At 46.1% G+C, this 25,260-nt stretch overlaps 1 protein-coding gene across 4 annotated transcripts in view; it reads right to left on the minus strand.

Annotated features, from left to right (window-relative positions):
• The window catches only part of LOC120065504 (homeodomain-interacting protein kinase 1-like), a 54,848-nt gene extending 38,610 nt beyond the window's left edge, over positions 1-16,238 (minus strand). For all 4 annotated transcript variants that reach the window (XM_039016562.1, XM_039016561.1, XM_039016560.1 and 1 more), the window contains exons 1-2: positions 15,882-16,238; positions 12,628-13,376 (exon numbers count right to left, since the gene is read on the minus strand). In XM_039016562.1, the coding sequence (XP_038872490.1) occupies positions 12,628-13,374 (747 nt within the window). In that variant the 5' untranslated portion in view covers positions 13,375-13,376; positions 15,882-16,238. The remainder of the gene's footprint in view (positions 1-12,627; positions 13,377-15,881) is intronic.
• Between the last annotated feature and the right edge of the window lie 9,022 nt (positions 16,239-25,260).

The raw sequence follows: 25,260 nt of genomic DNA on the forward strand, positions 1-25,260 counted from the left end.
GCACTGGATTGGTGGAGGCATGGGTTAGTGGGACATTACACCATATTTTTTTTTATACCAGTTATTTCCTTTCAAATCAGTGAAGGAAAAGTTAACAACTGCAAACTTAGGGAGGAAGGAGAGATAAATTGGGACTTCGCCCTGGTCTAGTGCTTGCATGTGGTAATGACAGGAGGGGTTTAAAGGGGAACTGCGCCCGCTGACTTGGCCTCGTTTTTTTTTGGCTTGCTCTTCAAGAAATGCTGGCGGCCGTGACAGAAGCCAAACGTGAGTTGGCTTGGGGGTGTGGTTTGATGTGGGTGTGTCCTTGCCACCACCAAGACACACCCATCTGTCAGAACCTTGCCCACAGCTGTTTCCTCTCTACTCAATCACTACTAACAAACCTCCTGCAGGGTGAGTCCAATAACTACAGGCAGATGTATGGTAAGATGCCGGAGGAAGCTTTGGGTCAGTAGCCTCCAGAGTAATACGAGAAGAATGAAATTGTTAAATTCATGTAGATATTCTAAACTAGTTTTTTTATTTTTTTTTATTTTTTTATAACATTCAAATGTAGTAGCAGGTCCATGTAGAATAAACAACCCTTTACGTAATACCATAGAAGAAGTGTTCTGCTAATATAACAATGTTCATCTTTCATTGGTATTCCCAGCCGATACAGATGCTGTACAACAGTAGTTCCCTGATCCTGGTCCAGAATACACAGGGTTTCTCCCTCCCCATATTGACTGATCCTGGTCCAGAATACACAGGGTTTCTCCCTCCCCATATTGACTGATACCTGATCCTGGTTCAGAATACACAGGGTTTCTCCCTCCCCATATTGACTGATCCTGGTCCAGAATACACAGGGTTTCTCCCTCCCCATATTGACTGATACCTGATCCTGGTTCAGAATACACAGGGTTTCTCCCTCCCATATTGACTGATCCTGGTCCAGAATACACAGGGTTTCTCCCTCCCCATATTGACTGATACCTGATCCTGGTTCAGAATACACAGGGTTTCTCCCTCCCCATATTGACTGATACCTGATCCTGGTTCAGAATACACAGGGTTTCTCCCTCCCCATATTGACTGATCCCTGATCCTGGTCCAGAATACACAGGGTTTCTCCCTCCCCATATTGACTGATACCTGATCCTGGTTCAGAATACACAGGGTTTCTCCCTCCTCATATTGACTGATACCTGATCCTGGTCCAGAATACACAGGGTTTCTCCCTCCTCATATTGACTGATACCTGATCCTGGTCCAGAATACACAGGGTTTCTCCCTCCTCATATTGACTGATACCTGATCCTGGTCCAGAATACACAGGGTTTCTCTCTCCCCATATTGACTGATCCCTGATCCTGGTGCAGAATACACAGGGTTTCTCCCTCCCCCTATTGACTGATACCTGATCCTGGTCCAGAATACACAGGGTTTCTCCCTCCCCATATTGACTGATCCTGGTCCAGAATACACAGGGTTTCTCCCTCCCCATATTGACTGATACCTGATCCTGGTCCAGAATACACAGGGTTTCTCCCTCCTCATATTGACTGATACCTGATCCTGGTCCAGAATACACAGTGTTTCTCCCTCCTCATATTGACTGATACCTGATCCTGGTCCAGAATACACAGTGTTTCTCCCTCCTCATATTGACTGATACCTGATCCTGGTCCAGAATACACAGGGTTTCTCCCTCCTCATATTGACTGATACCTGATCCTGGTCCAGAATACACAGGGTTTCTCCCTCCCCATATTGACTGATACCTGATCCTGGTCCAGAATACACAGGGTTTTTCTCTCCCCCTATTGACTGCTACTGGTTTAGAATACACAGGGTTTCTCCCTCCCCATATTGACTGATACCTGATCCTGGTTCAGATTACACAGGGTTTCTCCCTTCCCCTATTGACTGATACCTGATCCTGGTCCAGAATACACAGGGTTTCTCCCTCCCCATATTGACTGATACCTGATCCTGGTCCAGAATACACAGGGTTTCTCCCTTCCCCTATTGACTGATACCTGATCCTGGTTCAGAATACACAGGGTTTCTCCCTCCCCATATTGACTGATACCTGATCCTGGTCCAGAATACACAGGGTTTCTCCCTCCCCATATTGACTGATACCTGATCCTGGTTCAGAATACACAGGGTTTCTCTCTCCCCATATTGACTGATACCTGATCCTGGTACAGAATACACAGGGTTTCTCCCTCCCCATATTGACTGATCCTGGTTCAGAATACACAGGGTTTCTCCCTCCCCATATTGACTGATACCTGATCCTGGTTCAGAATACACAGGGTTTCTCCCTCCCCATATTGACTGATACCTGATCCTGGTCCAGAATACACAGGGTTTCTCCCTCCCCATATTGACTGATACCTGATCCTGGTCCAGAATACACAGGGTTTCTCCCTCCCCATATTGACTGATACCTGATCCTGGTTCAGAATACACAGGGTTTCTCCCTCCCCCTATTGACTGATCCTGGTGTAGAATACACAGGGTTTCTCCCTCCCCATATTGACTGATACCTGATCCTGGTCCAGATTACACAGGGTTTCTCCCTCCCCATATTGACTGATACCTGATCCTGGTGTAGAATACACAGGGTTTCTCCCTCCCCATATTGACTGATACCTGATCCTGGTGCAGAATACACAGGGTTTCTCCCTCCCCATATTGACTGATACCTGATCCTGGTTCAGAATACACAGGGTTTCTCCCTCCTCATATTGACTGATACCTGATCCTGGTTCAGAATACACAGGGTTTCTCCCTCCCCCTATTGACTGATACCTGATCCTGGTTCAGAATACACAGGGTTTCTCCCTCCCCATATTGACTGATACCTGATCCTGGTTCAGAATACACAGGGTTTCTCCCTCCTCATATTGACTGATACCTGATCCTGGTTCAGAATACACAGGGTTTCTCCCTCCCCCTATTGACTGATACCTGATCCTGGTTCAGAATACACAGGGTTTCTCCCTCCCCATATTGACTGATACCTGATCCTGGTTCAGAATACACAGGGTTTCTCCCTCCCCCTATTGACTGATACCTGATCCTGGTTCAGAATACACAGGGTTTCTCCCTCCCCATATTGACTGATACCTGATCCTGGTCCAGAATACACAGGGTTTCTCCCTCCCCATATTGACTGATACCTGATCCTGGTCCAGAATACACAGGGTTTCTCCCTCCCCATATTGACTGATACCTGATCCTGGTGTAGAATACACAGGGTTTCTCCCTCATATTGACTGATACCTGATCCTGGTCCAGAATACACAGGGTTTCTCTATAATAATTAAAAAAGACAATGCAAGTAAAAGATGTCAACTAAAAGTTTAATGCAGAGTGACAGGTTTATTTTCATTTCCGAGACATCAAGCCCGTCCGGACGTCCTCCTGCAAGTCTCCATAGATCCATCTGTGAACACAGTCGCTGTTCTTTGACCAATGGCAGATAGGATCGATGCTATCTGACAAACAAACATATCCTCTGTTGAAGTTTGAACAGGTCAGACTAAACCTGACTAAATTATGTTCTCCCCACTGAAAACCGCTGGTGAGCAGGCAAAGAGGCTGGCACATCAAAGATACTGGTCGGTCACACAAAAAAAAATCCACTTTGTCATTATGGGGTTATGGGGTAAATGTGTGTAGATGGGTGAGAAAATATATACTTTATGCATTTTTTTATTCAGGCTGTAACACAACATGTGGAATAAATCAAGGGGTATGAACACTTATTATAATCCAAACTAGGCCCATCTCAATGTATATGTAACCGGTGTGAAATGGCTAGCTAGTTAGCGAGGTGCGCGCTAATAGCTTTTCAATCGGTGACGTCACTCGAGACCTTGAAGTAGTTGTGTTCCCCTCACTCTGCAAAGGCCGCGGCTTTTGTGGAGAGATGGGTAACGATGCTTCGATGCTGATGTCGATGTGTGCAGAGGGTCACCGGTTCGAGCCCTGGTAGGGGCGAGGAGAGGAACGGAAGCTATAACTCTTACATACAGTGGGGAGAACAAGTATTTGATACACTGCCGATTTTGCAGGTTTTCCTACTTACAAAGCATGTAGAGGTCTGTAATTTTTTTATCATAGGTACACTTCAACTGTGAGAGACGGAATCTAAAACAAAAATCCAGAAAATCACATTGTATGATTTTTAAGTAATTAATTTGCATTTTATTGCATGACATAAGTATTTGATACATAAGAAAAGCAGAACTTAATATTTGGTACAGAAACCTTTGTTTGCAATTACAGAGATCATACGTTTCCTGTAGTTCTTGACCAGGTTTGCACACACTGCAGCAGGGATTTTGGCCCACTCCTCCATACAGACCTTCTCCAGATCCTTCAGGTTTCGGGGCTGTCGCTGGGCAATACGGACTTTCAGCTCCCTCCAAAGATTTTCTATTGGGTTCAGGTCTGGAGACTGGCTAGGCCACTCCAGGACCTTGAGATGCTTCTTACGGAGCCACTCCTTAGTTGCCCTGGCTGTGTGTTTCGGGTCATTGTCATGCTGGAAGACCCAGCCACGACCCATCTTCAATGCTCTTACTGAGGGAAGGAGGTTGTTGGCCAAGATCTCGCGATACATGGCCCCATCCATCCTCCCCTCAATACGGTGCAGTCGTCCTGTCCCCTTTGCAGAAAAGCATCCCCAAAGAATGATGTTTCCACCGCCATGCTTCACGGTTGGGATGGTGTTCTTGGGGTTGTACTCATCCTTCTTCTTCCTCCAAACACGGCGAGTGGAGTTTAGACCAAAAAGCTCTATTTTTGTCTCATCAGACCACATGACCTTCTCCTATTCCTCCTCTGGATCATCCAGATGGTCATTGGCAAACTTCAGACGGGCCTGGACATGCGCTGGCTTGAGCAGGGGGATCTTGCGACCGCTGCAGGACTTTAATCCATGACGGCGTAGTGTGTTACTAATGGTTTTCTTTGAGACTGTGGTCCCAGCTTATTGACCAGGTCCTGCCGTGTAGTTCTGGGCTGATCCCTCACCTTCCTCTTGATCATTGGATGCCCCACGAGGTGAGATCTTGCATGGAGCCCCAGACCGAGGGTGATTGACCGTCATCTTGAACTTCCATTTTCTAATAATTGCGCCAACAGTTGTTGCCTTCTCACCAAGCTGCTTGCCTATTGTCCTGTAGCCCATGCCAGCCTTGTGCAGGTCTACAATTTTAGCCCTGATGTCCTTACACAGCTCTCTGGTCTTGGCCATTGTGGAGAGGTTGGAGTCTGTTTGATTGAGTGTGTGGACAGGTGTCTTTTATACAGGTAACGAGTTCAAACAGGTGCAGTTAATACAGGTAATGAGTGGAGAACAGGAGGGCTTCTTAAAGAAAAACTAACAGGTCTGTGAGAGCCGGAAGTCTTACTGGTTGGTAGGTGATCAAATACTTATGTCATGCAATAAAATGCAAATTAATTACTTAAAAATCATACAATGTGATTTTCTGGATTTTTTAGATTCCGTCTCTCACAGTTGAAGTGTACCTATGATAAAAATTACAGACCTCTACATGCTTTGTAAGTAGGAAACCCGGCAGTGTATCAAATACTTGTTCTCCCCACTGTATAAACGATCAATGAAATAAACCAGGAATCCTAATAGTATTGTTCTGGGGGGGGGAAATGCCTCCGTAGTAGATTGATACACTGTGTATATGGATAATATTTACGTAGGTAGGGTATTTGTTTATGCCAGACAAAACCAGAGGAAATTAAAACAAGTGCTTTCTGGTCACTAATGTCGTTATGTGCGCCAATGTTGAGGAATTGTCATTGGTCAACATTCAAGACGAGGAACTTTTTTGGTTCTGAAGCACAGAGATGTTTTTTTAAACAAGAATTTGGTGCAATGCCGTAGTGTCTATGTTAGTTACCAGATCGAATATGTAAAGGTATAAATAGAAAATACAAATGGTAAGCTAATAGCCTATTAAAATATGTACAGCATATAAAATAAATCCCATTCAGTTTCACACTGGTGACCCCAAAAAAACATTCTCACTAGGCTAGCTCATCCGAAATGTGTTGATTGACAGTCTGCTGGTCCAATCAGAGGGATGAATGTGCAATGCTGCGGCTACTGTCTCCGGTCTCTTGGAGTAACCACGTAGACTTTTGGTAAAACATTACAAAACCTGGTCAGATAATTTCAAGTCATCAGTCTCAAATCAAAGTAAAGTAAAGTCTAAAGTTATTATATTTCCTATAAAGACGAGTTTTAAGTCATCAAATTTGTGACTCGAGTCCAAGTCATTTTTTTAATAATTTTTTTATTTTAAAGGCAAGTCAGTTAAGAACAAATTCTTTTTTACAATGACGGCCTAGGAACAGTGGGTTAACTGCCTGTTCAGGGGCAGAACGAGAGATTTGTACCTTGCCAGCTCAGGGATTTGAACTTGCAACCTTTCGGTTACTAGTCCAACGCTCTAACCACTAGGCTACCCTGCCGCCCATGTGACTCGAGTCCACACATCTACAGCAAGGGTATGTCTGCGTAATGCAGCAGGTCCCTTTGCTGGTCTTCTCACTGTTGCATGTTGGGCTGCAAACTGGACCTCTCTCCAACAACTGCAGCAGGCGATCCTCATATACAATGTACTTCCTCATCTTATGAGGTGGTGTTGACACAGAGGGCCTGTGACAGGGTGATACAATAGACACGTGGTTAAATTGCATTTTGTTAGAAAAGGACAAAGCTTTTTGATAATGTACTTCACAACCAAAATGACTCTACTGCTTGTATCTGCTGGGCTGGGAGAATTAACCTAGCCGTCTGTCATCAGGGCAGTAACCTCGGTAAAGCCATTTCGAAATCGTCACTAGTTACCACAGCCACAAACCCCAACCATTTCTAAACATTATTAAAATGTGATTTTAAACCTAACCACAATGCTAACCGTATGTCTAACCTTAAAGCAAGACCGAAAAAGCACTTATTTTTCTCCCTTCATGATTTGTTACATTATAGCGAATTTTGACAATGTGGCTGTGGTAACCCTAATTGCATGCTTTACAGATATAGACTGACTGTAGCTCCAGATGGGATTAAACTCAGGTGGGTGACGACTTTGCGGTTTGATGCTCAAAATTCACTGTATTAGTCATACTCCGAGGTGAGGTTGCTACTACCAGAGTTGTATCCATTATTTAGTTTTGCCTTAGACAATACACTTGTATGAGCTACGAACTAACTTGCAAATCGGACTTGCAGGCTAACGTTAGCTAGCTAGCTACCTAACCTGTAACTAGCTTGCAAATCGCTAGCATTATCAAATAACAACGTTACAAAACCAGCAGTATCTAGACAATACACAAACCGTTATGAGCACACAACCTAACTAAATTGTAATGAGGTAGCTGGCTAGCTAGTTAGGTTTACTTTAGCTAAAATGTCAGCTAGCCGGCCCCGTTTTATCTAAAAAAGATAGCTACCTACATAACCAGCAATAACGTTATCGAACGTCGTTAACTAAGTCATACCAGGGAGGTCATTATCTCTGGTTAATACTCACCACCACCGGAAGTTGCACACAAAGCTAGTGTTACTGGTGCAGACGAACGCCAACCACCTATTCCGCATACCCAGGATCCTTCGGCAGGGCATGCAAACCATATAACTTTGGCTGTGGAGGCATGGTCACGATCTGCCTTCCGTTGAACGTGTTGGGGTGGGGGGGGGGGGGGGGGGGGGCGATGGAAGAATGGAGCTTCCATTCAATGAAAGGAAGCAGGCAGAGGGGGCAAATTGCACGTGGAGCTTGGCAAAAGGGGGCATGATTTTGTTAACAATTTTAATCCAAACCCAACCTTCATTTGTCCCATAATTCCACCCATACAACGACAAAGGCCTAGGGATATATACACAGAGTATATAAAACATTAGGAACACCTTTCCATGACAGACTGACCGGGGTGAAAGTGATGATCCCTTATTGATGTCATTTGTTAAATTCACTTCTAATCAGTGTAGATGAAGGGGAGGAGACAGGTTAAAGAAGGATTTTTAAGCCTTGAGACAACTGAGACATGGATTATGTGTGTTCCATTCAGAGGGTGAATGGGCAAGACAAAAGATTTAAGTGACTTTGAACGGGGTATGGTAGTAGGTGCCGGGCGGAGCGGTTTGAGCAAGAACTGTCAAGAACTGCAACACTGCTAGGTTTTTCACGCTCAACAGTCTCCTGTGTGTATCAAGATTAGTCCACCACCCAAAGGACATCCAGCCAACTGTGGGAAACATTGGAGTCAACATGGGCCAGTATCCCTATGGAACGCTTTCGACACCTTGTCGAGTCCATGCCCGACGAATTGAGGCTGTTCTGAGGGCAAAAAGGGGGTGGAACTCAGAATTAAGGTGTTCCTAATGTTTTGTAGACTGTGTACATCCTTTAAGGAGGGTTCATACAGACATCGGTAAGTCCATTTCAATTATTTTTTTCAAGCAATTAAACTGTAATTTAAGTACCTCAATGTTATACAATTGCATAATTTATATAATTGTACATTATGGTGGCAAAACTACAAACTCTGTTATACACATGTGCTGTATAAGCTTTAAACCTGTACATTTCCACTGTTTCTCTCATGTAAGAAAGAAGCCAGTGTTTTCCTCTCTTGTTTCTGAGTAACTTGGTCACGCGGCCAAAGACAAAAGAGCCTCAGAGTGACCACGGGTTTTTGGTCCATCCTGTTCTTTTCGTATCTTTCAAGGACACAGCTGTGTGGAGATATGAAGAGAACAGAGGCGAGCTTGAGCAGCAGTTATCACTTGTTATGTTCCCATTATGATCTCACACACACACACACCTGCCACATAGACAGAGATTGTATTTTCCCTATAAAGGCTGAGACCCAAATCTTGTTTGTTGGGCTCTTAACGCTGCACTGTTAAGTGGATTGTTAACCAGCTCCAGATTTGCAAATCTTATAATAAATATAATATATTATAATAGACAACATATAGGGCTTAACATAGAACCACTTAAAAAACAACACATTTTATTTAGGCCAAGCAAACGCATTGATATTCAACTTGTTATTCAATTCAAAAATAACAGAATAATGGACTTGCCTGACTAAATAAATTGGATGCATGCATGGCCATTTTTCTTTAGCCTATGAGACCGACACAGGAACACATAATAAATCCACCAATAGCGGTAGCATTAATCTCACCATCGCAGGTTTTAGAATGAGAAAATGACCAAAAAATAAAAACAGGTTCCTTTTGTAATAGAAGGATTTGTATGGAAAGCCAAGTTGAAGACAGAATTAGATGCTGTCGTTCTCATAACGTGGTTTTAAAACACAACAGAGTAGTGAAACACCCTTTTAGAATATTCTCTTATCCAAAGCGACTTACAGTTTAGTGAATTCCTCTTAAAAGATAGCTAGGTAGGAGAACCACATATCACAGTCAGTCATAGTAAGTACACTTCCCCTCAATAAAGAAGCTATCAGCAAAGTCCTAGCTAGTAAAGGGGAAAAGCTTGGACTGGGCTGAGCGGGACTCGTCCGAGCGGGACTCGTCCTCCCTTAAAGATGGGAGGCACAAGAGACCAGAGGTGGCAGGAAGGAGGGCACAGGGTGTGGTGAGGGGTTTGCGCATAGCCTGAAAGTAAGGGGCAGTTCCTCTTGCTGTGGTGGCTATTCAGCAGCCTGATGGTCTGGGGGTAAAAAACTATTGGCCAGCATGTAGCCTAGTGGTTAGAGCGTTGGGCCAGTAAACGAAAGGCTGCTAGATCGAATCCCCGAGCTGACAAGGTAAAAATCTGTCATTCTGCCCCTGAACAAGGCAGTTAACCCAGTGTTCCTAGGCCGTAATTGTAAATAATAATTTGTTCGTAAGTGACCGGCCTAGTTAAATAAAGGTTCAATAAAAAAATTAAGTCTGACAGTTTTTGCCATGATGCTGCTATACTGCCCATGTCTGAGTGATGGAAGTGGGGAGAACGGGTCATGGCTCGGGTCCCTGATGATCTTCTCGTGTCCTTGGAGGCCAGGCAGTGAGCGTACCACCCTCTGTTGCACCTTGCGGTCCTTGGCGGTGACTTGCACCCCGACAGCATGATCTCGATGGTGCTCCTTTAGAACACTGAGGGGCCTCAGGGACATGACGAATTTCTTCAGTATCCTAAGTTGAAGAGTCGCTGTCATGCCTTCACCACGGTGTCCATGGGGTTTGACCAGTTCAGCTCATTCAGAGATGTGTATGCAGAGGAACTTAAGTTTTTGGCCGTCGCCACAGCAACCCCGTTGATGAGAATGGGGGCATGCCCAGCCTGGTTTGTCCTGAAGTCCACAATCAGCTCCTTTGTTTTTCTGACATTGAGGGAGAGGTTGTTTACCTGGCACCACACTGTCAGAGTGCCTACCTCCTTCCTGTAGACAGTTTCGTTGTTGCTGGTAATCAGGCCTACTACTGTCGTCTCGTAAGCGAACTTAATGGAGTTGGAACTGTGTGAGGCCACACAGTCGTGGGTATACAGGGAGTACAGGAAGGGACTGAGGACGCACCCTTGTGGGGCCCCCCCTGAGTTGAGGATCAGTGTGGAGGAGGTAATGTGGCCTACCTCCACCACTTGGGGGCGTCTCGTCAGGATGTCCAGGACCCAGCTGCATAGGGAGGAGGTCACTCCCAGGCACGTTAGTTTTGTGGTGAGCTTAGAGGGCACTATGGTATTGAAGGCTGAGCTATAGTCGATGGAACAGCACCCTCACATATGCATTCCTTTTATCCAGGTGGGTGAAGGCAGTGTGCAGTGCAATGGCGAGTGTCGGGGAGGGAGGTGGTTATGTGGACTTTGAATCACTTCATGATGAAGGAAGTGAGTGCTACTGGTCAGTGGTCATTCAGTTCAGTTACTTTCCCTTTCCTGGGCACGGGGATGATAGCAGACATCTTGGATGGCGTCCTGAGCTAGAGAGAGACTTGAAAATGTCAGAAAACACAACAGCCAGCTGGTTTGCACATACTCTGAGGACATGGCTTTGGATGCAGTCTCGGTCGGCAGCCTTGCGAGGGTTAACTTGTTTGAATGACTTACACACGTCCTCCGTGGAGACCGTAAGTAAGTATCCCTCGTTGTCTTCCAGGGGATTTTCCTCGGCCGCTCAAAATCGTCACTGAAAAAGATGTTCAGCTTGTCCGATAGGGCGGCGTTGGTGTCCGTGACGTGGCTTTCTTTTTGTAATCCGTGATCGTTAGGGGCCCCTGCTCTGGGAGAACTTGTGAAAGTTGAACACCAGGCGGTCTCTGCAGCATTCTGAATAAGTTTGTAGGGATTTGACAACATCAATTCGTTAGGGATATTAGATCCAACGTGGATCCAGGCATAACTGTTTTCACCGGAATAACAAACGAGACACCAAAATGTTCTGGACATTCCTCGTAAACACCTTTTTTTCCAGCACTTGGGCTGTTGTTGCATCACAACAGATGTTCTTCCCTTGACTGTCAGTCAGAAAATTCCTTCCTGGATCAGATGATGTGTGAAAATATCAAAGAGTAATTAAACAGCTCGACACCAAATGCGCATCCAGCAAGTCTAATAGCATAATTAGAAATATTCTATTTCATTTAACCTTTATTTAACTAGGAAATTATTATTTTACAATGACGTCGAAACGCGGACTACGCTGGCCCAATTGTGCGCCGCCCTAATGACAGTATGGATTTAGGTTTTAAGTATCATGGTTCGGTGAGTCGGTTAGAGACATTCGATTCTGTAATGCAGACATTATTTTGGATTTGTGTGCCCATGAAAACAGTTTTCACCCCGTTAACATAAGGAGACACTAAATGTGACGTAGTTACACCGCATTACTGAGATCTCTATACAACAACAAAAAATGTCTGACAGATTGAACCTTGTAAGAATCCTGGATCTACGGCTAATTTAACTGACTAATTAAATGCAAGGACAGAAAAGTATATGTTTTATGTCACACGAATTTGGACAAATCCGTCAAGACGCCAACCATGAGAAAGGCTTAAACATCAACGTGAGTGTTATATTGAATATAGCTATGATCCCCCTTATATAATAATGTAATGACACAAAAAAAATTGAGCTGATTATTATCAATGACTTATCAACCGATTTAGCAAGTTGTCCAGCGTAGAAAATCCTCAGTGATACCTAGTTTCTAGACATAACCATTTACTAGTTGTGACACACTCAGGTTCCAAACTCTGTTTTAGACAAGACTGACTTTAAGACCAAAATTCTCCAATTTACACTTTCTAGTCAATTTTTGACACTAGACTAAATTAGTCTGATTCATATCGATGCGACATAGGCTGTTTTCAAGGGGATTGGTTGCTTTTTTTAGGGGCAGTCGCTCTAAGGAACATTTCCTCTTGAAAGTCAATAAACGTCTAGCCAGGTATCCGAGCTGATATGCTCTCACGTCACAAAACCATGAAGGTGAAACGGATCACATTAGTCTGGAATCCAGGCTAATACACATCACCAATTAAAATCAACCAACCGTAACAGACTAACAAAGTAGTACCACGTCTTGAAGGGCGATAAACATGAATTAATCCAATCCAGATCAAAAAAGACTCACCTCGATCTGGCCCTGTCGTGCGTACGAAGGGTGGTTCTTGAGGATCTTGATAGCCACGATCTCATTGGTTCCCCTCTTCCAACACTTGGCCACCTGACCGAAGGTCCCCCTCCCCAGGAACTCCAGCACCTCATAACTACAGGAGACTGAACACAGAATCTCATGCTGCACCAGCTGGTAGTCCCCCTCTCCGCTGGAGCTGGAGCTCTTGGTGGTGGGGGCCGAGTGGGGGATGGACTGGCCCGTACCCCCTCCTCCTCCCCCCGTACGCGTGGAGAAGACAGGAGGAGGGGCAGAGAGCTCCTCCAAGATCTGAACACTCCCACAGCCGCTCCCGCTCCCTTTGACGACGTCGTCATTCTTCCTCTTCTGGCCCTGTCGTCGTATCCCGTTCCCCATGCTGGCCGTCTCAGAGTTTGTGTGCGAGGAGTGTGTGTACTGGTCGTTGAGGCGGCGACTGGAGCCCCGGGGGAGGTTACCCGTGCTGTCTGCTGGCCTGACCACCACCTGGCCACGGGAGCCTGCGGCAGGAGGGAACACTAACGCAGAGGGGACGAAGGGGGGCACCGCCACGCCTAGTGCAGGGGTGAAGGAGTAACCCCCTACTCCCTGCTGGCCCCCCACGGAACCGTATGGGCAGTCAGAGGACGTGTCCCAAACACAGTTCTCCACCTTCATCTTCTTGACGCGGCAAAATGCGCTGGAGGAGCTGGAGGGAGCCGAGAACACCTGGAGCTGGGACGACATACCTAAGGAGAGGAGGGGAGAGGGAAGGAGAGAAAAGAAGAGATCCTATCAATGAGGGACATATCTTGTACAGTATTTACCATGTCATCACGCCTTGATGACAGGTCTTAGCAAAAAAACATTGCATGTTACAGAATGCTCATTTAGCAAGAAATACATACTGTGAATATGTGATGTGTCCATTTTATCTGTCTGCTAAATTCTTCTCCTATCAGCCAAAGACTGACTCCTGAGCCTTTGTTCACGAAGCATCCCAGAACAGGAATACTGAACTAGGATACGTTCTCTTTTTGATAAAGATCACATGGACACCAGAGATCTGGGCCCGTATACACAAAGCATTTCAGAGTAGGAGTGCTGATCTGGGATCAGTTCTCTCTTTTAGATTGTAATGAATGGACAGGAGAGATCTGGGGCCTGGGCCCGTATATACAAAGCATTTCAGAGTAGGAGTGCTGATCTGGGATCAGTTCTTTTAGATTGTAAGGAATGGACCGGAGAAAAAAAATACAGACCACAGCCCTTATCTAGTGTCTGACTGTCAAGTTGTTGACAACGTTGTTCCAAAACAGCTATCTAGCTAGTGTGCTCAAGACAACTGCACTTATCAACATTATACATGTTATAATAGCCATTTATGATACAAATAAAAAGAGAAGGAGCTTCTCCATTTAACTGTTTTCCATCTAGGTTGACCATTGCAATGTTAAAGCCAAGACAGTGGACTTTCCTGAGACAAAGGCCTAGCTAGATATCTATCAAAATGTTGTGGCACTCATTGGTGAACATCCACATTTCACCTCCAGGCGTAATCTATTGCAGCGGTTCCCAAACGGTGGGTTGCGGGATGACATTGACAAAATAATATATATACACACACACAGAGAGAACAAAAATATAAACACGTCTCATGTTTCATGAGCTAAAATACGAAATTCAATAAATGTTCCATACGCACAAAAAGCTTATTTCTCTCAAATTTTGGGCACAAATGTGTTTCCATTCCTGTTAGTGTGCATTTCTCCTTTGCTAAAAATAATCCATCACCCTGACAGTTGTATCATATCAAGAAGCGGATTCAACAGCATGATCATTACACAGGTGCACCTTGTGCTGGGGACAATAAAAGGCCACTTTAAAATGTGCAGTTTTGTCACAACACAATGCCACAGATGTCTCAAGTTGAGGGAGCGCACAATTGGCATGCTGAGTGCAGGAATGTCCACCAGACCTGTTGCCAGAAAATGTAATGCTCCTTTCTCTACCATAAGCAGTCTCCAACTTTATTTTAGAGAATTTGCAGACCACATGCAGCCACGCGAGCCCAGGACCTCCACATCCTGCTTCTTTGCCTGCGGGATTCTGAGGGGTATTTTTGTTTGTAATAAAGCACTTTTGTGGGGAAAAAGTCATTCTGATTGGCTGTGCCTGGCTCCCCAGTGGGTGGGCCTATGCCGTCCAAATCAGGGGCGGCAGGGTAGCCTAGTGGTTAGAGCATTGGGCTAGTAACCGAAAGGTTGCAAGTTCGAATCTCCCAGCTGACAAGGTACAAATCTGTCGTTCTGCCCTTGAACAAGGCAGTTAACCCACTGTTCCTAGGCCGTCATTGAAAATAAGAATTTGTTCTTAACTGACTTGCCTAGTTAAAAAAAGGTTTATAAAAATAATTACATTTAAAAAAAGTGAAATCCATAGATTAGTGGCAAATTAATATATTTCAATTGACATATTTCCTTATATGAACTGTAACTCAGTAAATTCTTTGAAAGTGTTGCATTCATATTTTTGTGTATATATAATAATTTTTCGGTATCAAAAAATGCTTTCAGTGTAAACTTAAACATCTAAAACCAAATAAATGTTATGTAAAAAGGTCAATAGCCTATAATCTCACAATAGCCTATAATCTTTCATCATTTACAATCAACAAAATACAAGCTAGACAATCAGGGCCCCATTGATTTTGATGTTTGAGCATAAGAACACAGCATCGGCCATGTCAAAATGCGTAAATTGTATGAAATTAGCTTAAAAACGGTAACGTTTTCCTTTCAGTTCCATGGCAGGATATCTGGATTTGCATGAGATGAACTTTTAATCTGCTACAGTTTCAATCTGCTGCCATGATAATATTGTTGATGTATTGCTTGATCTGCTTGTTTTTGCACCACTCAACCCTTATGGTGGGTCGCAACTCAAAAGACACCTCAATTGGTGGGTCACGAAGCAAAACAGTTTGGGAACCCCTGATCTATTCAATATGACGTTTTATTGTATTTGATACCCATTTCTCAAACAATACAATCGATCAAATGCAGAAAAGTAAAACAGAGCTAGCCGAGATTGTCATTACTGAAGACATAGACAACTACAGTAGCTAGCTGGCTAACTTTAGCTACGTATCCCATTGCAAGCCTAGCTAGGAAACGTAGTTAGAAACGTCAATATCCCACTCGGATGTAACCCAACCGAAAACATCGTGTTTGAGACATAAACCATCTACATACCTGATTTGATTTCACAGTGTAATGTCGATGATTAATACAGTCATCAACTGAAATCCCACACAGGCTAGCAGATTATCTGATGTAGTTAGCTGACGTTCGCTATTTTGCCGATTAACTAGTAACGCTAGGCCTTCATTTCATTGTTTTCCAACGACAGAGAAGTAGATACGCAGACACACACAATTCGCGATGGGTTTCGGTCGGAAACAGTCGACTCGGTTGTAATAAAATTAAATAAAAAGTAGTTACATAATAAAACGTATTTCTGTAAAATTAAAAACACTTATTTTATAAGCTAAAACACGATCATAAGACCACCTAGCAGCAGACCGCTGTGAAGCAAGCCAGAAATACTAAGTACTTCCGTGTCACGGATTCTTCTTCTGCGGTGGGGTTTATCGGCGGTTGGCATCCAACGTTATGGTGCATTACCTCCACCTACCAGAAACCGCACCGTTGCTCTCAAAAAATATAAAATATTTCAGACTATATCTAATGACGTTCTACTCAATATACTCTTTAAAATAATTTCCTGTATCCCCTTCTCCCTCATACTAGATCTCAGCCTCTCTCTTTCCCTCTGATACTGCCCACACTGTAGCAATACAAGCTCTGTTTCCTGGCAATAATCACACTTTCCTGTTGGATACATTCCCATCACATTTAAGGTCTTAATCAACTGGCTGTGTCCCATCCTTAATCTTGTAAAAATAGCCTCCTCTCTCCTATCCCTTCCTGCCGTCCTCCCTTCCCAGACTTTCCTCTGTACTTGAAATAAATGCCTGCCCTTAGTATCACTATTCCACTGCTCCTGCCATCTCTGCACCATCACTGTCCATATCAGGCTTTTAACCTGCTCCTGCCATCTCTGCACCATCACTGTCCATACCAGGCTTTTAGCCTGCCATCTCTACACCATCACTGTCCATATCAGGCTTTAAGCCTGCCATCTCTACACCATCACTGTCCATATCAGGCTTTTAACGTGCTCCTGCCATCTCTGCACCATCACTGCCCATATCAGGCTTTTAGCCTGCCATCTCTACACCATCACTGTCCATATCAGGCTTTTAGCCTGCCATCTGTGCACTATCACTGTCAATATCAGGCTTTTAACCTGCTCCTGCCATCTCTACACCATCACTGTCCATATCAGGCTTTTAATATGCTCCTGCCATCTCTGCACCATCACTGTACATCCCCACTACTAAGTGCTTGTTTAGCCAGTACATCAACTGCCTCCTTCCCCTCCACCCCCACATGGGTTGGGACCCAAGTCAATCTTATCTGTTTAATCCTGCCATGGGTTTGTAGCACCTGATAAAGCAGGTCTCGTCTGCTACATGACCTAAAGGACTGGAGACTCATTAACACTGCACATGAATCAGAGCAAATAACTACTCTGTCTGGCTTGACTTCCTCCACCCACTGCAAGGCCAACAGTATGGCCATCAGCTCCGCCGTATACACAGCCAGATGATCTGTAATACATTTCCAGACTTCCACCCGATATTCCTGCACTACAAATGCTGACCCAGTACGTCCTGTCCTTTGATCTTTTGAACCATCTGTGTATATGGCCACAAAATTCTGATACACAGTATCCAGACGTCTATTAAACCAATCAGATGGATCATCACCCTCCCTATCTTTCTGTAGTCTCTCCAGATGGATCAACACCCTCCCTATCTTTCTGTAGTCTCTCCAATCAGATGGATCATGACCCTCCCTATCTTTCTGTAGTCTCTCCAATCAGATGGATCAACACCCTCCCTATCTTTCTGTAGTCTTTCCAATCAGATGGATCATGACCCTCCCTATCTTTCTGTAGTCTCTCCAATCAGATGGATCAACACCCTCCCTATCTTTCTGTAGTCTCTCCAATCAGATGGATCATCACCCTCCCTATCTTTCTGTAGTCTCTCCAATCAGATGGATCAACACCCTCCCTATCTTTCTGTAGTCTCTCCAATCAGATGGATCAACACCCTCCCTATCTTTCTGTAGTCTCTCCAATCAGATGGATCAACACCCTCCCTATCTTTCTGTAGTCTCTCCAATCAGATGGATCATGACCCTCCCTATCTTTCTGTAGTCTCTCCAATCAGATGGATCATCACCCTCCCTATCTTTCTGTAGTCTCTCCAATCAGATGGATCAACACCCTCCCTATCTTTCTGTAGTCTCTCCAATCAGATGGATCATCACCCTCCCTATCTTTTTGTAGTCTCTCCAATCAGATGGATCATCACCCTCCCTATCTTTCTGTAGTCTCTCCAATCAGATGGATCAACTCCCTCCCTATCTTTCTGTAGTCTCTCCAATCAGATGGATCAACACCCTCCCTATCTTTCTGTAGTCTCTCCAATCAGATGGATCAACACCCTCCCTATCTTTCTGTAGTCTCTCCAATACTTCTAGATCAACTACTGGAGGCGGGAGTAGCCATGCTGGATTGACAGGAATAGCTACCATTGGACTAAACTCCCTTCCATACAGTGTCATGTTCTGTCTTCGCTCATGTTCCCAGCATGCCTGTAAAATCCCTTTCACAGGAAGAGGCATCCTGTAGGTTGACCCAATAATTCATTGCCAGCTGCTGTCTCCGAATCTGCAATGGCATATCCCCCATCTCCACCTGTAGTGCAGCCACTGGGGAGGTCCGAAAGTCCTTGCCTCTGTACGACATCTAGCCTTTCCAATGATGTTCGGGCTGCCGAACCATACACTATACTGCCGTAGTCTATTATAGATCGGATCAATGCAACATACATGGTCCTCAAGGAGGAACGCCCAGCCTCCCACTCCTTCCCCGTCAGACAGGATCAATGCAACATACATGGTCCTCAATGAGGAACGGCCAGCCCCCCACTCCTTCCCCGTCAGACAGGATCAATGCAACATACATGGTCCTCAATGAGGAACGACCAGCCTCCCCACTCCGTCCCCGTCAGACAGGATCAATGTAACATACATGGTCCTCAATGAGGAACGCCCAGCCCTCCCACTCCGTCCCCGTCAGACAGGATCAATGCAACATACATGGTCCTCAGTGAGGAACACCCAGCCCCCCACTCCTTCCCCGTCAGACAGGATCAATGCAACATACATGGTCCTCAGTGAGGAACGCCTCCCACTCCATCCCCGTCAGACAGGATCAATGTAACATACATGGTCCTCAATGAGGAACGCCCAGCCTCCCATTCCATCCCCGTCAGACAGGATCAATGTAACATACATGGTCCTCAATGAGGAACGCCCAGCCCCCCACTCCTTCCCTGTCAGACAGGATCAATGTAACATACATGGTCCTCAATGAGGAACGCCCAGCCCCCCACTCCATCCCCGTCAGACAGGATCAATGCAACATACATGGTCCTCAGTGAGGAACACCCAGCCCCCCACTCCTTCCCCGTCAGACAGGATCAATGCAACATACATGGTCCTCAATGAGGAACGACCAGCCTCCCCACTCCGTCCCCGTCAGACAGGATCAATGCAACATACATGGTCCTCAGTGAGGAACACCCAGCCCCCCACTCCTTCCCCGTCAGACAGGATCAATGCAACATACATGGTCCTCAGTGAGGAACGCCTCCCACTCCATCCCCGTCAGACAGGATCAATGTAACATACATGGTCCTCAATGAGGAACGCCCAGCCTCCCACTCCATCCCGGTCAGACAGGATCAATGTAACATACATGGTCCTCAATGAGGAACGCCCAGCCCCCCACTCCATCCCCGTCAGACAGGATCAATGCAACATACATGGTCCTCAATGAGGAACGCCCAGCCCCCCACTCCATCCCCGTCAGACAGGATCAATGCAACATACATGGTCCTCAATGAGGAACGCCCAGCCCCCCACTCCTTCCCCGTCAGACAGGATCAATGCAATATACATGGTCCTCAATGAGGAACGCCCAGCCTCCCACTCCTTCCCCGTCAGACAGGATCAATGTAACATACATGGTCCTCAATGAGGAACGCCCAGCCCCCCACTCCATCCCCGTCAGACAGGATCAATGCAACATACATGGTCCTCAATGAGGAACGCCCAGCCCCCCACTCCATCCCCGTCAGACAGGATCAATGCAACATACATGGTCCTCAATGAGGAACGCCCAGCCCCCCACTCCTTCATCGTCAGACAGGATCAATGCAATATACATGGTCCTCAATGAGGAACGCCCAGCCTCCCACTCCTTCCCCGTCAGACAGGATCAATGCAACATACATGGTCCTCAGTGAGGAACACCCAGCCCCCCACTCCTTCCCCGTCAGACAGGATCAATGCAACATACATGGTCCTCAGTGAGGAACACCCAGCCCCCCACTCCTTCCCCGTCAGACAGGATCAATGCAACATACATGGTCCTCAATGAGGAACGCCCAGCCTCCCACTCCGTCCCCGTCAGACAGGATCAATGCAACATACATGGTCCTCAATGAGGAACTCCCAGCCTCCCACTCCATCCCCATCAGACAGGATCAATGCAACATACATGGTCCTCAGTGAGGAACGCCTCCCACTCCATCCCCGTCAGACAGGATCAATGTAACATACATGGTCCTCAATGAGGAATGCCCAGCCTCCCACTCCATCCCCGTCAGACAGGATCAATGTAACATACATGGTCCTCAATGAGGAACGCCCAGCCCCCCACTCCTTCCCCGTCAGACAGGATCAATGTAACATACATGGTCCTCAATGAGGAACGCCCAGCCCCCCACTCCTTCCCCATCAGACAGGATCAATGCAACATACATGGTCCTCAATGAGGAGCGCCCAGCCTCCCACTCCTTCCCCGTCAGACAGGATCAATGTAACATACATGGTCCTCAGTGAGGAACACCCAGCCCCCCACTCCGTCCCCGTCAGACAGGATCAATGCAACATACAGTGGGGCAAAAAAGTATTTAGTCAGCCACCAATTGTGCAAGTTTTCCCACTAAAAAAGATGAGAGAGGCCTGTAATTTTCATAATAGGTACACTTCAACTATGACAGACAAAATGAGAAAAAAAAATCCAGAAAATCACATTGTAGGATTTTTTATGAATTTATTTGCAAATTATGGTGGAAAATAAGTATTTGGTCAATAACAAAAGTTTATCTCAATAATTTGTTATATACCCTTTGTTGGCAATGACAGAGGTCAAACGTTTTCTGTAAGTCTTCACAAGGTTTTCACACACTGTTACTGGTATTTTGGCCCATTCCTCCATGCAGATCTCCTCTAGAGCAGTGATGTTTTGGGGCTGTTGCTGGGCAACACGGACTTTCAACTCCCTCCAAAGATTTTCTATGGGGTTGAGATCTGGAGACTGGCTAGGCCACTCCAGGACCTTGAAATGCTTCTTACGAAGCCACTCCTTCGTTGCCCGGGCGGTGTGTTTGGGATCATTGTCATGCTGAAAGACCCAGCCACGTTTCATCTTCAATGCCCTTGCTGATGGAAGGAGGTTTTCACTCAAAATCTCACGATACATGGCCCCATTCATTCCTTCCTTTACACGGATCAGTCGTCCTGGTCCCTTTGCAGAAAAACAGCCCCAAAGCATGATGTTTCCACCCCCATGGTTCACAGTAGGTATGGTGTTCTTTGGATGCAACTCAGCAGTCTTTGTCCTCCAAACATGACGAGTTGAGTTTTTACCAAAAAGTTATATTTTGGTTTCATCTGACCATATAACATTCTCCCAATATTCTTCTGGATCATCCAAATGCTCTCTAGCAAACTTCAGACGGGCCTGGACATGTACTGGCTTAAGCAGGGGGACACGTCTGGCACTGCAGGATTTGAGTCCCTGGCAGCGTAGTGTGTTACTGATGGTTGGCTTTGTTACTTTGGTCCCAGCTCTCTGCAGGTCATTCACTAGGTCCCCCCGTGTGGTTCTGGGATTTTTGCTCACCGTTCTTGTGATCATTTTGACCCCACGGGGTGAGATCTTGCGTGGAGCCCCAGATCAAGGGAGATTATCAGTGGTCTTGTATGTCTTCCATTTCCTAATAATTGCTCCCACAGTTGATTTCTTCAAACCAAGCTGCTTACCTCTTGCAGATTCAGTCTTCCCAGCCTGGTGCAGGTCTACAATTTTGTTTCTGGTGTCCTTTGACAGCTCTTTGGTCTTGGCCATAGTGGAGTTTGGAGTGTGACTGTTTGAGGTTGTGGACAGGTGTCTTTTATACTGATAACAAGTTCAAACAGGTGCCATTAATACAGGTAACGAGTGGAGGACAGAGGAGCCTCTTAAAGAATAAGTTACAGGTCTGTGAGAGCCAGAAATCTTGCTTGTTTGTAGGTGACCAAATACTTATTTTCCACCATAATTTGCAAATAAATTCATAAAAAATCCTACAATGTGATTTTCTGGATTTGTTTTCTCATTTTGTCTTTCATAGTTGAAGTGTACCTATGATGAAAATTACAGGCCTCTCTCATCTTTTTAAGTGGGAGAACTTGCACAATTGGTGGCTGACTAAATACTTTTTTGCCCCACTGTACATGGTCCTCAATGAGGAGCGCACAGCCTCCCACTCCTTCCCCGTCAGACAGGATCAATGCAACATACATGGTCCTCAATGAGGAACGCCCAGCCCCCCACTCCTTCCCGGTCAGACAGGATCAATGCAACATACATGGTCCTCAATGAGGAACGCCCAGCCCCCCACTCCTTCCCGGTCAGACAGGATCAATGCAACATACATGGTCCTCAATGAGGAACGCCCAGCCCCCCACTCCTTCCCGGTCAGACAGGATCAATGCAACATACATGGTCCTCAATGAGGAACGCCCAGCCCCCCACTCCTTCCCCGTCAGACAGGATCAATGCAACATACATGGTCCTCAATGAGGAACGCCCAGCCCCCCACTCCTTCCCTGTCAGACAGCGCATCACATTTAGCACCTTCTTACACGTTTTCTCCACTCTTTCAATGTGTTCTGCACAGGTCAGTCTAGGGTCAAAGTTTACCCCAAGGAACCTGAAAGCCCCCACCCTCTCAATGTGTTCTGCACAGGTCAGTCTAGGGTCAAAGTTTACCCCAAGGAACCTGAAGGCCCCCACCCTCTCAATGTGTTCTGCACAGGTCAGTCTAGGGTCAAAGTTTACCCCAAGGAACCTGAAGGCCCCCACCATCTCAATGTGTTCTGTCCAGGTCAGTCTAGGGTCAAAGTTTACCCCAAGGAACCTGAAGGCCCCCACCCTCTCAATGTGTTCTGCACAGGTCAGTCTAGGGTCAAAGTTTACCCCAAGGAACCTGAAGGCCCCCACCCTCTCAATGTGTTCTGCACAGGTCAGTCTAGGGTCAAAGTTTACCCCAAGGAACCTGAAGGCCCCCACCATCTCAATGTGTTCTGTCCAGGTCAGTCTAGGGTCAAAGTATACCCCAAGGAACCTGAAGGCCCCCACCCTCTCAATGTGTTCTGCCCAGGTCAGTCTAGTGTCAAACTCTACCCCAAGGAACCTGAAGGCCCCCACCCTCTCTATGTGTTCTGCCCAGGTCAGTCTAGGGTCAAAGTATACCCCAAGGAACCTGATGGCCCCCACCCTCTCCAAGTTGCTCCCATATAATCTCAAGCATACCTCATCTCCCACCTTCCTCCTGGTAAAGAACACTGTCTGAGTTCTCTCTACAGAGAACCTGAATCCCCACATTAACGCCCACTGCTCTACCTCATCAATTGCTTCCTGTACCTTCCTGACTATATATGGCACATTTCTTCCCCTCTTCCATAAGACCCCATCATCTGAAAATAACGACCTCCCAATATCCGTCTGTACCTGAGAGTAAACATAATTGATCATGATTGAGAACAACAGAGGACTAATCGCGCTCCCCTGTGGTGTACCGTTATCCACCAGGTAGCTGCCTGAGGGACTTCCCCACCCTCACCTGGATAGACCTTCCAAACAGGACATCCTTTATCCAGTTATATGTTCTTCCTCCTACCCCCATAATATCATGCTTGATTAACAACCCCTCCTTCCACATCATATCATATACGCCTTCTCCACATCAAAAAAGACAGCTACAACAGTCTCCTTGTTCACCTGAGCCTTCCTGACCTCTGCTTCTAAGCAGAGCACTGGGTCCATAGTTCCCCTCCCCTTCCTGAACCCAGTCTGATGTGGCGATACTAGCCCCCTGCTCTCCAGGAAGTAAGTTAGCCTCTCCGTAATCATACGTTCCATAATCTTACATACAAGTGATGTTAAAGCTATTGGCCAATAGCTTGTTGGCCTCGTTGGGTCCTTCCCTGGCTTCCGGATTGGTCCCACTACTGTCTCCTTCCAGCTGTCTGGTAGTTGATTGGTCCCACTACTGTCTCCTTCCAGCTGTCTGGTAGTTGATTGGTCCCACTACTGTCTCCTTCCAGCTGTCTGGTAGTTGATTGGTCCCACTACTGTCTCCTTCCAGCTGTCTGGTAGTTGATTGGTCCCACTACTGTCTCCTTCCAGCTGTCTGGTAGTTGATTGGTCCCACTACTGTCTCCTTCCAGCTGTCTGGTAGTTGATTGGTCCCACTACTGTCTCCTTCCAACTGTCTGGTAGTTGATTGGTCCCACTACTGTCTCCTTCCAGCTGTCTGGTAGTTGATTGGTCCCACTACTGTCTCCTTCCAGCTGTCTGGTAGTTGATTGGTCCCACTACTGTCTCCTTCCAGCTGTCTGGTAATTGATTGGTTCCACTACTGTCTCCTTCCAGCTGTCTGGTAGTTGATTGGTCCCACTACTGTCTCCTTCCAGCTGTCTGGTAGTTGATTGGTCCCACTACTGTCTCCTTCCAGCTGTCTGGTAGTTGATTGGTCCCACTACTGTCTCCTTCCAGCTGTCTGATAGTTGATTGGTCCCACTACTGTCTCCTTCCAGCTGTCTGGTAGTTGATTGGTCCCACTACTGTCTCCTTCCAGCTGTCTGGTAGTTGATTGGTCCCACTACTGTCTCCTTCCAGCTGTCTGGTAGTTGATTGGTCCCACTACTGTCTCCTTCCAGCTGTCTGATAGTTGATTGGTCCCACTACTGTCTCCTTCCAGCTGTCTGGTAGTTGATTGGTCCCACTACTGTCTCCTTCCAGCTGTCTGGTAGTTGATTGGTCCCACTACTGTCTCCTTCCAGCTGTCTGGTAGTTGATTGGTCCCACTACTGTCTCCTTCCAGCTGTCTGGTAGTTGATTGGTCCCACTACTGTCTCCTTCCAGCTGTCTGGTAGTTGATTGGTCCCACTACTGTCTCCTTCCAGCTGTCTGGTAGTTGATTGGTCCCACTACTGTCTCCTTCCAGCTGTCTGATAGTTGATTGGTTCCACTACTGTCTCCTTCCAGCTGTCTGGTAGTTGATTGGTCCCACTACTGTCTCCTTCCAGCTGTCTGGTA

This window comes from Salvelinus namaycush, chromosome 20 (genome assembly GCF_016432855.1).
Source record: "Salvelinus namaycush isolate Seneca chromosome 20, SaNama_1.0, whole genome shotgun sequence".
Taxonomy (NCBI): domain Eukaryota; kingdom Metazoa; phylum Chordata; class Actinopteri; order Salmoniformes; family Salmonidae; genus Salvelinus; species Salvelinus namaycush.